At 48.7% G+C, this 13,689-nt stretch overlaps 1 protein-coding gene across 2 annotated transcripts in view; it reads left to right on the forward strand.

Annotated features, from left to right (window-relative positions):
• Positions 1–3,316: 3,316 nt before the first annotated feature.
• Positions 3,317–13,689, forward strand: part of LOC129387064 (uncharacterized) — a 210,049-nt gene continuing 199,676 nt past the window's right edge. Inside the window, exon 1 of one of the 2 annotated variants that reach the window (XM_055075783.2) lies at positions 3,317–3,420. In XM_055075783.2, the coding sequence (XP_054931758.2) occupies positions 3,360–3,420 (61 nt within the window). In that variant the 5' untranslated portion in view covers positions 3,317–3,359. The remainder of the gene's footprint in view (positions 3,421–13,689) is intronic. The other variant, XM_055075784.2, reaches the window with a different exon arrangement.

Below are 13,689 nucleotides of genomic sequence, written 5' to 3' on the forward strand. Positions count from 1 at the left end.
ACTACTGGTACCCTCTGATTAATGCTGCAGAACTCATGAAGGTTGCCCGCTATGTTCTTATGAATTAGGGATCCTACCCCGTATTGCTGCTTATCTGGGAGTCCTTTATAGGAGAGGACGTCGCCTTGGTCAGCGCTGTATAAGTCTCACCAGTTCTTCTAATCTCACTACGGGCAATATCGCAAGCAACGTCTGATAGTTCGTGAACGAGTACTGCTAAGCTAGCTTCACTAGAAAGAGTTAGGGTGTTAAAAGCTTCCACGGTAAGTTTTGGACCTATTTCGAAGCTACTGGTAGGTTCCGCTTACAGAGCGGGCTAGCAGATATTCCGCCTTCATACGTCCGCTAGGAACGGTCTGCCCTAAGCTCCTAGTCTTCGGTTTGAAAAATGCAGGGTACCGTTTTTCAAGTCTTATGGAGAAGGTGCTGCGAGGACAGGAAGAGTTCACCTTGCCTTACTTAGGTGATTTTGCGATGTATTCTGTATCCTGGTCGGAGCATATGCACCTTTTGAGGGCGCTGTTGGCCCGGTTGCGTGAAGCAGGCTTAACCGTCAAGGAGCCAAAATGCCAACTAGCGCAAGCGGAAATGTTCTAGGTCACGTAATGGGACAGGGCGTCGCCATCGTTCCAGGCTAAAGGTGGCTGCGACACGAGACTTCCCACAGCCGCACACAAAGACCGACATTCGCTCGTCCTTAGGGGTCCCCAGGTAGTATCAGCGGCAGATTCCTTGAGGATAGGCTTAGGGAGCACGTCAATAAAGTTAGCAGGCCTTCGCCGGATGGCTTCCTCGCAATTCATTGTAACAAGTGCGAATGTTTTCCGCCATTTGAAGATATAGTTATAATAGGGAAAAGCAAATGCAAAGGAACTCGTCTCCTCATTAAGAGTGCTCGCATTGAAGATTTTGGGAATGCTTGTGTTAGGCAATCGTGCATGTCATTATCAAAGAAGGCTTTGAAATTCCTGCGCATGCGTTGAACATAGTAGTTTATGCCTAGTCTGCAAGTGAGCAGTGCTATCATTTCCTCTGTTGCCATGTCAGTAGACACGGGCTTATAAAAAGCGCGAGTGAAAAAAGTGAGGTTACATAAGTGCCATCCGTCCCGGAAAAAAATTGTTGTTGGAAGTTAGCGCTTGTGTGTGTCTGTTTTCTCCTCTGGGTCTTTGTGCTTTTTGCGATACAGGAAAAACTGCAAACTTGAGTGCCACGTTCCAAGCGCTCCGCACGAAATCTTCCCATCGCGTCTGACAAAGGCAGCGCACGCTTGTTGCTGCGAGTGAGCCGACTTAACGGGACCATCGCAGAGCATTGTCGAGGCTCGCCCGATGTGCGTGCTAGAGTTTGTGGTCTCTCACACACCGCTGCCCGTGTTCCAGTATCGCGCGTCCCCGAGCGACCAGCGCGGGTTCGAGCACCACGCACGAGCATCCGCGCGGACAGGGCGGCGCGCTCATCCGGCCTCTTCGGCGTGTCGACGCGCTGTTTCGCGCGCAGGACGAGCCGGCCCCACCTAGGGAAATGGCCGCGCACGTAGCAAGGCAAATCCTCGGAGAAACTCTGCCGAAAGGACACCATGACATTTATTAAGCTGGATTTCGACACAACTTAACACAACCTGGTTGGAATGCGACTGCTATGCAAAAGCACTGCCCAAGGTCGCTGGTGGCCGCTATCACCGCACCGCGACCGAGGAAACAAAGAACAAGGAACCCAGTTTAGAGCCGCCTATCCTTCGCTAACGCCTCCCGCACCCCGTAGCAGAGAAAATGGAAAGAGAAACAAACGGACGGGGGCGCGATCGGGCGGCGCCACCTCGGGGCATGAAACAAGAGTGCGCGCTCCCGCCGACCAGCCGAAGCAACCAGCGGCATACATAGGGGCTGCCGCCGCCGGCAGGAAGAAACGCACCCTCCGGGGCCTTGGATGTGGTCTCCCCAGGCGCCAGTGCCCGAATCGCGTCAGAAACTCGGCCAATGGGGCAGCCCGCTCACCCCTCTCCAGGGCGCGGGATGAAAGCCTAGTGGCATTGTTTTATGACCTGCTGCTGCCATCCCGTCCAAGCAGGGAGGCGAGGGACATGGAGCTCTCCGAGACGCAACGGCGTCGCGCAGCTATTGCGAGCGCTCGAAACTCCGCAAGGGCGATGGTGTATGAGCAAGATACGCGCGAAGGTAGTCGAAGAGGTGTCATTAATGAGGTGCAGATGAGATGGAGAGCGTGCACATGCTGTACGTACGTGTCTGAGGTGAGGCATCGGGAGGCGAGTTGCGTGATGCAGTGTACTTGACTCAGAGTTGTCATGCCTCCGTCACTTTCTGGGAATAGAGATCACGCTGAAACAAAATAAAGAACAAGATGCTCTTATTAGAGTTTCCGCTGCTCCTGGTCAAAACTGTTACTTTTGCCCCCCGCAATTTTTTTTTCTTCTGCATTTCCCAATTTTCAATGCATTGTAGAGAGCTTATGTTCAATAACTGCTTGCTGACTTCCAGCGTTTTCTGAGTCTAGAAACGCTTCTTAACCATCTTGGTATACGGTCCTGCAAGCTTCAGCACGGCGCATTGCAAACCAGAACTAACTTAAGTTTGTAATATTGCACCACGAGTGCCTACAAGGTTCGAGTCGTTCTGTCGATGGGCACCCCAGTCGTCCATCGTGTTCCAGTGCTTAATAGTTTGCTTCCGAGGCATCCGCCAAGCAGAGGACTTCATGGCGACTCGCACAAACCCTGGCGACAAGAGGCACTACAGAAGTTCCGTCTCCAGGACAGCCACACCTTTCTGACCCACTTGCCTCTCCTCGGAAGTTGTTGCCTTGTACTGCAGCAAGTTTTATTCGGCCATCTTAATTTAGCCGCTCTCTGAAGCTGTCGTAAGCGAGAAACTTGATGCCGAGCGCCTCAAGCCATACCCTCTTGTCGTTACAGCACCATGAGTCGCCAGGATGACTCCTATTATCTGCGGGGCTAGATTACAGTGGAGACCAGGCTGTCCCGACGTGCTGGAGACTGCCAATGCTTGAGGCGTTTGTGCACGGTTCATCCATTACAGTTGACGAACACGGTCGCTTACGAGACGATCGGCCCCAGATGGCGTCAGTGCGGGGCACTGCAACGGCGTTTACGGAGGCCCGGTATTCGGTGACAGCCCCTCTTCCACACAGACTGAGGCACCCCCGAATGTGACTCCTGACACGGGCCCGGTCCCGTACACATCTCGGCGTGTAACGGCGCTGTCGGCGAGGAGGCAAACCGGTTTCGCGTCCCGTGTCCCCTCAGCCGCGGTGTCGCGCGCGCTCTCGGAAGCGCGCGGAGGGCGGGCCGGCCATTAGCGTCCAGTCGCGATCCGGTCGCCATGTGGGCGCGCGGCGCTTCGAGCATCCTGTGGGTCGGCGTGCTGTTCGCCTGCTCCGCCGGTGAGTCCTCTGTCTGCTGTTTGGCGCACGTGCAGCGGTGGCCGACACAAATGCACGTGCTCCCGGGTTAGTGTCGCTTTCGCTGTAGAACACCATTTGGGGCGAGAAGGGACGGGTATTATATTGCAAAAGCTGCACACGCAGAGGAAAAAAAATCACGAGGACAAAGTGCAAGGTGGCATGTGATCTCACTTTTTTCCGCGCCGCGGAATAGTCTTTGGCATACGCGTAAAATTACGCTTTCGAAATAAATATATACCTCAAACAAAACTCTTTTTGTCGATAGTGAGCGCACGGTCTCTGTTCTTCTATCGTGTCCGCCCCTCGGCGCTTTTCTGTAACAATGCACTTCTTCGCATGTCGCCTTGTTCTCATTTGCCGGCTCTTTTAATCGGTTTCATATATTAATTTCTCACATTGTGTGTGAATAAGCTCGCTTGCTGTGAGATGCACATAAAGTTGGACCGTCGCTATAAATAGGCCGTGCCACATTCGGCGGTGCTTACCGGCAAGTGCATAGAAATTAACCCCACCGCATTTAATCAGCATACCAGAAGGGCATTCTTCGATGTAGCCGTCATGATTTAAAGGCAGCGCATTTGTTAGCTATTCGTACAGGAAAGGCTCGCTATAGGAAATGATCGGCATCCCTGAATGTTATGCTCACAAAAAGCCTGACAACACAGGCTTATTGAAGCCCTGTGGACAGCCCTCTTCCGTGACAGCTGCAACGTTTAGACAAGTGTTCTCAAGCTTGGTCTACATAGTATGGCTAACTTGGAATGGTTGCTACATGCGGCTGAATTGAGTTACAGCATATGCTAAGAAACGGAACAAACGGAAAGAAATGGGCAGTGCTTTGTGTCGTTCTTTTTTTTCAGTTTGAAAGAATGGTGGTTTATGGTATAGTATAAAAATTATCACACATAGAATATAATTCCTTATGTGCAGGAATTACAGTAAGGCTCTACAATCAGTCATCTTAGCTGCACTTGCTGAAGGCATCATGCCGGGTCACATGGCCCGGTCCGTCCTGTCCCATCTGAGCTATTACTGAACTTAGCGTCTGGGTTAGAACGTGTCTTTCGAAGAATGCGTAAGCATAGAAACAACGTTCAACGAAAATGCAAACTGGTGTTCACTTTCGCTCGATTATTAAGTCATAAGCGCCCGTGGCGCATGAAATTCGAGGACGCCAGCGGGGTCGGCAAAATGTGCGCCGCTGCCCGGTGCGCAATGTAGCCCGTTAACAGTGATGCCAGGTAATGAGAGGGACGCCATAAAAAAAGAGAAAGCACTTTTTACAGAGGCACTTGGCTGTTCTTGCATGTGGATTCCACATATGCAAGGTCGGCATGCCCACAGGCGGCTCAAGAGGTCGAAAACACAAAGGAGCCTAAAGAGATTGTGTGAAAAAGGGAAGCACGGATCTCCGGGCTTCCCATCCAACCGCAATGGAAGGGAGCCAGGTGCTCGATTAACTGGGCCCCGTACCAAAATTTACTGGTGAGCGCGCCCCCCCCCCCTTCTCGAACAAAGGGAGACTCTAAATTTGGAGCCTGAAAAACATTTAGCTGATCGTCTGGCACGCATGTCGTTCCCCTATACGAACAGGGGTGACTACGCATGAACTACTTCTTTTCTCACGTGCCTCCAGACCACTGAAAATTCGGTCCAGCGATATCATCATCAGCCTATTTTTATGTCTACTGCAGGACGAAGGCGTCTCCCAGCGATCTGCTATTGCAGTTGTCCGGCGCTAGCTGATTCCAACTTCCACCTGCAAATTTGTAAATTTCGTCACTCCACCTAATTTTCCGCCGTCCTCGACTGCGCTTCCCTTCCCTTGGTACACATTCTGTAGCTCTTACAGTTATGCCACGCAGTTTTGGTTCCATTGCTCTTTGTACCGTCCTTAATTTGTTCTCTAACTTCTTTGTTAGCATGCGCGTTTTTGCCCCGCATGTTACCACCGATATAAATGCAATAATTGAACATTTTTCCTTTTCAAGGACAGTGGTAAGCTCCCAGTCAGTATTTGGTATTGCCAGCCGCATGCACAACAGCCTATTTTCGTTGATCCGTAAGTGTCCTCACAACCAGGGTGCCCTGCGAGTCCCCTATGTACTTGCCCTCAATGCACGCAAGATCTACAAGAATTGGTTGCTGCCCGTCTCGACAATCAGCGGTTGCCGGGACCACCTGGACTGTCTCCACATGTTCCACGACTCTGTCCTCATCGTCCGCACCCGTGTCCACCTCGTCGCAATGTAGCTGGCTTCACCTGTGAAGCAGACGGGTAGTCCGCACGTTTGCCCGTTTGGCGCCGTGAAAAAAAGCAGAAAAAAATAGTATCGATACCTGAAATATATTACGTGTATAGCTGCGTAAAGCGAGTTGCTAATTTTTAAAACGTTGGCCCCTTCATCAGCCCCGTGGCACCAAAGCACACCTTTACGCGGGCGCTGCCTCATATGCGCCCAGACTTTCCGAGTGTTTGTCCTTGGAGAAAAATCGGCGGTTGTTCCTTCGAATTTTGAGAGAAGAAAAAGACGTCACTTTCAGTGTCCGCAATTGCTGAGCGCAGAGCCAGCACAAGTATCGCAGAGGCCAACGGGGAGCAAACAAAACGAGCGCTATGCTGTTGTAAAAAAGTTGTGGAGATCCCACACACTTTGAGAATCCATTTTATACGAACCATATTGCAGGTATCTGGCTACCTAGCATTGTATTGGTATGCTTGAAGCCATCGATGCTAGGTGGGCCAACGTGATTGCGTAAATTTGGTAGTTGTTTGTATGGATCGTGAGCGTACGTGTCTGTGACACGTACAAACCTCCTTGAAGACGATCGTGTGGCCGCAACGCCATGATTTGTACGCTAGCCATCGCGCGCCAGCTTACAACATGGCAATTTCTGGTTTTCGCATAGGTACTGGGCGAGAACAAGCGAGAGAAACACAGGTTGGGGTGTCACCGGCGACTACGTGTTATGCAATCATATGTATCCATGGATATGTCATGTGGTGTGTGTTACACGACGACGAAATTTGCACTCCTGCGAAGAATTCTTCAATCATTATTAACTCGGGCGAACATGAAGCCGGTAGGACATCGCGCAAATTTCTGCGTAGCGTGCTACGAGGAAAACACTAAGTGGGCCGGCCCCGGAGATAGTACAGTCGGCGCCCCAGAGCGCAGACTGTCACAAAAAAAAAAAAAAAAAGAAATCGGGGAAGTCGCATAAAGCGCACGCGCTGAATGCTTCAAGGGGCTAGCTGTTAGTAGATACATAGAAGTAAGCGTGCGATCGTGGAACAATTTTTGCCCTTCTAATATGCGAAAAAAAATTGTTTAATGACCTTGGCGGCCCTCATTATGACATAAATACTTGTGTTGTGACTACCTATAGTCTTTGGCAAAGTGTGATGTGTGACAGGCGCGCCGAAGCTGGTAGTTCTAAAAGGTCATTTTTCCTTGAAACTGCGTCGTACGGTTCGTACCGGGCGCAGAAGCAGCCACCAGAGTTTATGTTTTTATTGGATGTTTGTCTGTAGTGTCGGTAAGCCTAGAGCTCCACCTCTTATTACAACGTAATAAAGATGGTCGCACAATGCTTAGACCACTGCGCTGCCGTGCTTGGCGGCAGTGGTTCGATTCCACTATCGGTCTCACATTTTCTTTTTATTAAAGCGAGGCGAGACCGGAACCTACCTACCTGGTGCAAAATGCCAGCAATTAGGCGGAGAATGCTTCGCATCAAGGAGTGTGCAGAAAACATGAACAATGATTGTCCAAGTACCGTATTTACTAGAACGTAACCAGACCACGATCGTAACGCGAGGCTCGACTTTTCAGTGCGCGAAATAGAAAAAGTAATCATAATGGTAACACCGCAAACAAAACGACGACAGAGGGAAAGGACACAGGACAGCGATCGTCCTGTGTTCTTTCACAACGTCGTCGTTTTGTTTGCGCTGTTGCCATTATGAATGCATACTAACGCGCCCTACTTTCCACTTTAATACAGAAAAAGTAAAACTGTTATTGCAACGCGAGATGAACGGAAAGGAAAATTGTACCTTTATTCAAGGAATCAATTCGTAAACGAGTTCTCTTCACTTGTAATCGGCATCTGAGAAGGATACGGAGCTTTCTTCGGGTGATATTCTCGGGCGACTACATTAGGAGATACTTTTATATTCGCGAAAATTCGTGTGACTCGGCGCCGAAAGCGTCCCTGACAAGTGTTTCTGGGACTGCATCAAGCCCAAGAAGAGCGCTGCATGTGGGCCGTATATTTGAGAGATTCGGTGCCGAAACGAGTCAAGTTTCGCGAAAGTGAAAGTATTTCCGGAAAGTGATCGCCCGAAAATCAAGTCATCCATGCTGTCGAGCTCGTTTACGATAAAAGGGTCCCGAAACGATGTGGTCAAATTTTGTAGGCGCGTATGGTATAGCTACAGTTAACCATTCGCGCCACAATTTGGGTGAATTACAATTTACCTTTCTCCGTAGCCGTCCATTTTCTTCTCAACTCGCTCGCCGAGTGATCGGGGCTAAGCAACGCCTTCACTCATGATGTGACGTCCGCTTCCGGTTGTCTTGGAGCCAGCGCGCGAAGGCTCTACTGCCTCTCCGCCAGCCACCTGTCAGTCGCTCCCACGCGAGAGCCATCGAAGCAGCGTGTGTTGCGAGCATAATGTCGCAGCGCCGAGCGTGTGCGCTATTCCGGTAACCACAGGCCAACTGGGCGTCCCGACGGATGGGTGGAGGCGTAAACTAAAGCCCCTCCACTCTGCTATTGAGGTGAGCAAGGAGCTCGCTTCGGCCACTTGGAGCCGCAGAGTGTAATCAGCCAAACAAAAAGCTAAAATGGCTCTACCCAAGTGGAAAACATTTTAAACCTCTAGAAAAACAACGTGTACAGGATTACGCTCTTGCCAATATTTACACCAACAGCAAAGTAGAATACATAATGTTCCTACTATATTAGTTCTGCGTCTGCTTGAGCTCGATGCCGCCAGGTGGCTGCACTAATGCGAACCATTCACGTTTGCGCCTCCATTCATCCCGTGAAGCACCCAAGCCCAGTCGGCTTGCGCTTGCGTTTACCCGAATATTGTGGTAGTAATCCACCGGCGTAAAGTGACGGCTGCAAACTCGTCAATCCTGGCGGCGATGGGATACAGAGAGTCCGATACCCTACAGCCACTCCGCTCGTCTGCATCCTTGTAGATGGACACGATGTCGCAGCTTGACACATTGCCGTTCGCTACGTTTGCAGCCCACAACGTAAGAAGGGCGAACCATAGTGCTCGCGAAAAGAAAGATCGACAACAACACTGACCGCGGAGCGCTCGTCAACACGGAGCACATTGTAACACAAGCAGACGACACTTACTGTGTACTGGAGGACTTCAGTGTAGCGATAAATTGTCCTGGCGCATTTTCTTTCTGTTAGTTTCCTCATTATAGAAGCAAATTAACTAACATTCAAACAATTGCGAACAGCATTTGTTCGTCATAAAGTAGGAACAATTATGGATGAGGCACCTGGGCAGCCAATCGAATAGCTCGCCCTGCTCGCGTCATATCTGATCGATGGGGGGGGGGGGAAGGGGTGTAAAAACTCAGCTGAGTGGCGTGCTGCGATCGGCAGCGATGTACATTTTTTAAAGTCTTATAATAAATTACACGCTTTATGCGTGTAATTTCACGATTTTATACAAGCGTAGTGAGCCGTTAGGATGGGCCCTTCATATCAATAATTGGTGCATCTAAGTGCTTTTGTGCGAAGCACTTAGATGCGCCAATTAATGATATGAAGGGCCCATCCTAACGGCTCACTACGCTTGTATAAAATCGCGAAATTAGTTTCAGGGTCCTTTTAAGTGCTTCTTTAAAGACTGCAAAACCATTTCATTCGGGGACAGTGCCAAGAAACTACGAGGCCCTTCCGACTGGCGCGGCATTCACAAAGGGCATCCCATTGGTGCTACCGTCCAAGAATCGTCCACCCCCCCCTTTCCCCCCCCCCCCCCCCCGGCGGAGGCTCCTCGGCCAACATGAAACGTAGTCGCCTCTCGAAGCGGCGGTCATACTCAACGCTCCACGCCGCCATAACGCGGCGAATGAACGTAGTCGTCACACGAAAGGCCGCCGGGTAATGTAGCACCGTAACAGCAGCCCCAATCGTAGCGAAAATGACATTGTTTCCAAGAAAAAGCTTTCAGCTCGGTCGACTTCTCTATGGATTGACTCAAAATGTAAAGGTACAGGTTGCCAACGTACTGTCCAATCCCGCCCAGTTTAGCACACTTGCTTTAAACATCCTAAATTACGCGTCATTCGAATGGAACGAGAAGGTCAAGCCAAGAAAATCATGAAAAAAGTCGCGTTACAATCGTGTAAACACGGTTATCGAAGTTTTCATCTGTGTAGCTTCGCGCTGCAGCTGTACAAGTTGACATCTTTTGGCTAAAGCAACTTCACTTGCTGCGTCATTCTTCGACGAGCAGCTTCATTTGCAACGATCTCTGTATTTTTTTTTACACACTGCGCCAACCCAGAGCGCTGGTTTAACACCCGCCTCTGAGACGCGTCACCGATGTCCAATTCCATGTGCAAGCGTGGATCCGCCACGCCGGGGTTGACCTCACAACCAACGCAGCTGGTCAGTCGGTACCATGGCCTTACACAAACCAGCCTGGTTCATCTACGTTCCACCACATTTCCTCTGCACATTCCCTACTTCCTCCTACATGCGTCGCGCACCGCCTATTGGTGATGATTTGTTGACACCGCCTTTGAAACGGGGCGGTTACAAGCAGTCACCTAGCCCGCCAGGTTTATTCATGTATGTTGTGCACGTTTTTCATCCTGACATTATTATACACATCTCCATAAATCTTTTTCTTCATCATGACCTTCTCTCTCTAACTTGTATCGCTACTTCTGCCTGTAACAGATCCGGTCGTATCAATATCTTTCCTACATTTTTCCCTCCAATACATTAAACGTCACTTGCTTACCTCGACTGCTGGCCGGTTGATGCCTCCGTCCACTTTAAATCAAAGCGCTTCTGGAAGGTGGACGGGATTTGCGGGTCTCACTGGGTGAATTGCTTCGCAGTCCAGTAGGATGCGCCGAGTGGTCTTCGGATCCGTTCCAGCATACACATGCCTCGTATCGTTGCGAATATTTGCCCCGGTATGCTTCAGTTCTGAACCAGCCGGCTCGAGCCTCAAACCGCAAGGCACTGCCCTTTGTCTAACCGTAGAGATTTTCTTTTCTAATTTCTTTCTGCCCATTGTTGAAAATCTCTGTTCTTTTGTGTTTCCATTCTTTGCATCCAATATTGAATTCTCTGTCCCTATCTGTCTTACTTTCTTTCTCATGACTCCTGGTTATCTATTTACGCTTTCAATTACCCTCGGTTGCCAACTTCCTTCACATCTTCCATTGTATGTCTACCCTTTTCGGGAACAGATGCTTGTGCACTTTAGCCATGCACTTATTTTTATCCATCTTCCTGAGTCTTTTTTCAAAGCTTTGATCTGCGCTTTTCTGACTTCAAAACAGGCCCAACCTGTGTCACCCTGCTCGGCCTCATTTGTGGTTTTACCGTGGACTTCCAAAGTCAACTGGCCTACAAGTCTTTTGGTGAATTTCCAACCTGACAAGATTTCAAGCGCAGAAAGGCATTTGCGAACGTTAACATTGGCACCACCACACCTTTCCAGGTTCCATGCACCACCTCATACGCTTTAAAGAACGTTTTGCTGGGCGAGTTGGTGCATGGTTATGTTTTAGGAAGAGTTGCGAGTAAGAAAGAGTGCGCTGTTTTTCTCTACCTCGTTTTTCTTTCTCCGTTTGTTCTTTCTTAGGCGCAGCTCTTCCTAAAACATCACCTTAAATGCATTCTGGCTCCACAATGCTATGTGTTTTATTACTGAAGCATTCCGCTTCCTCTTTATTTCGTGGTTATCTTGGTGGGTTCGTGAATAAGTATTTTCTTCGTTTAAGTATACGCCGAGGCATTCATATTGCATGACTATGAGTATGACTTGCTGTTGAAGTGACACCACGTAATTACTATTCTTTTCAGTAAATATCGTATTTCCCGATTTCTCTGTGCTAAAATTGAGGCCTAGATTTGTCGCTGCGTTAGCCACATGTATTTGCCTAGTGTCTGTAAATCTCTTTTATTGTCCGTCACTAGCACTATTTCGTACACACATCCGTCCAGGAAGCTTCTGTTCCATAACTTGTCCATTATGCATGTAGGAAAAATCCAAGCCTAATTGGCTGTTTTCCATTCGTCTTTCTAGGCCATTAACACAAAGCGTGAACACCAATAGAGACAGAGGACATCCTTGTTTCCATAGCGTCTGTTGCGCCATCTCAGCCAGGGTGGGGAGTCTCCCAGCGCGCTTACCCTGAATTTCACACGGATAGATATGAAACTCTCCTGTCAGATAACTCTGCGCGCCCAAGACTATCAGAATGATAATATACATTACATACATGCATTACATAGTACGTCTTTCGTCCTCACGCGTCTATAGTTAGAGCTCTGTTGCCGTCCTCTATACATTATTGTGATGCGCTAACAGTAGGGGTGTTACCATGCGACCAGAAAACAGCCTTAAGGGTGTAAACATTCTTACAGTGCAGCGCAATCTGCTTGCACCTGAACGGTGGTGAGCAGTTGTGGGGGAGGGAGAGTTGTAAAGCACAGGGAGAGAGGACATGACAAGAAGGCGCGAGAGTGACGAGTGCTATTTACATATATCCACAGAGTGACAGTTATCCACAGTTCCCTTAGGGGAAGGAGACTTCGTCAAGAAAGTTTATTACGCGACCCCGCACGCCGGCAAATTCCTTCCATACATGTAAGCTTTACAATATGTGGCATGAGCATTTTGCAATTTCATTTGTGACAGCTGTCGCAGAGTGTAGATATTGTTGCTGGTTTAGTGCAGGCTTCCTGCTATATATATACGTGTGTGTGTGTGTGTGTGTGTGTGTGTGTGTGTGTGTGTGTGTGTGTGTGTGTGTGTGTGTGTGTGTGTGTGTGTGTGTGTGTGTGTGTGTGTGCGTGTGTGTGTATACAGGGTGTCCCGACTACCATGGACGAAGATATTAAAATAGGCAAATGCCATGTAGCTGGAACGCACCAAAGTAAGGTCGTATGTCGTCGCTCGCACATAGATAAATTTTTTACATTCCGCGTAATTACATAAGAAATCCTAATTCTTTTATCAACTTCCCAAATAGTATAATTAGATGAAATGTCTCAATTAAAAATTGTAAAATAACATGGAACACGCCCCATACAGCTTTCTCTTGCTCAAAACGCACTATATAAAGTTGTCTCCCCGAGCATGAATGAATACACGTAACATTACCGCGCGACCGGCCACTCGAGGCACTCATAGATGCCCCAGATTGCCTTGATAAAGGACCGGCCCTGATAAAAGTCGGTCTGGGGCCCAAACCTTGAAATTAACGGGTTGTGCGCTTCACAGAGGATTTGCTCAAATACCGCAGCTTCTTTCTCTCTCTCTCTCTCTCTCTCTCTCTCTCTATATATATATATATATATATATATATATATATATATATATATATATATATATATATATATATATATATATATATATATATATATATATATATATATATATATAAGTATGCATACAAGAAGGGTTTCGCGCCAGATCCGACGGTACCACATTCAAAAATTAGGAGAAGAGGAACGTTAGAGCGCATATCTGTACTGACCTTTCGGCCGGAGGACCGGCCTATTCATATCAGTCAGTAAAATATAAGCCATACCGTTCGTCTCTTTCTTTTTTCTCTCTCTTTTGTATGCTATATATACAAACGATAGCCAGGCACTCTTTCTTTGTAATGGTGTAGTTCCGCTCAGCTGGAGAAAGTGTTCGGCTGGCATATGCTGAGTTGCTCTTTAGAGGCTGCATTATGTTGCAGAAGTACTCCGGCAATACCTTGTGCGCTTGCGTCACTATGGGGTATGGCGGGGGTTCGATTCTCGAAAGGGCGAAGCACTGGTCTCGAAGTAAGATGTTACTTAAGAGTTTGAAAAGCCGACTCGCAGTCGCTAGTCCATCTGAAAGAGGCACCGGTAACCAGTAGCTTGTGTAGAGGAGCTGCTATGGCAGCGAAGTTGCGTATAAACCGACGGAAACATGAAGCCAAGCCGAGGAAACTGCCTAGATCTTTCTGCTGCTGGGGGCGAGGA

Source organism: Dermacentor andersoni, chromosome 2 (genome assembly GCF_023375885.2).
Source record: "Dermacentor andersoni chromosome 2, qqDerAnde1_hic_scaffold, whole genome shotgun sequence".
NCBI classification, from domain to species: Eukaryota; Metazoa; Arthropoda; class Arachnida; order Ixodida; family Ixodidae; genus Dermacentor; species Dermacentor andersoni.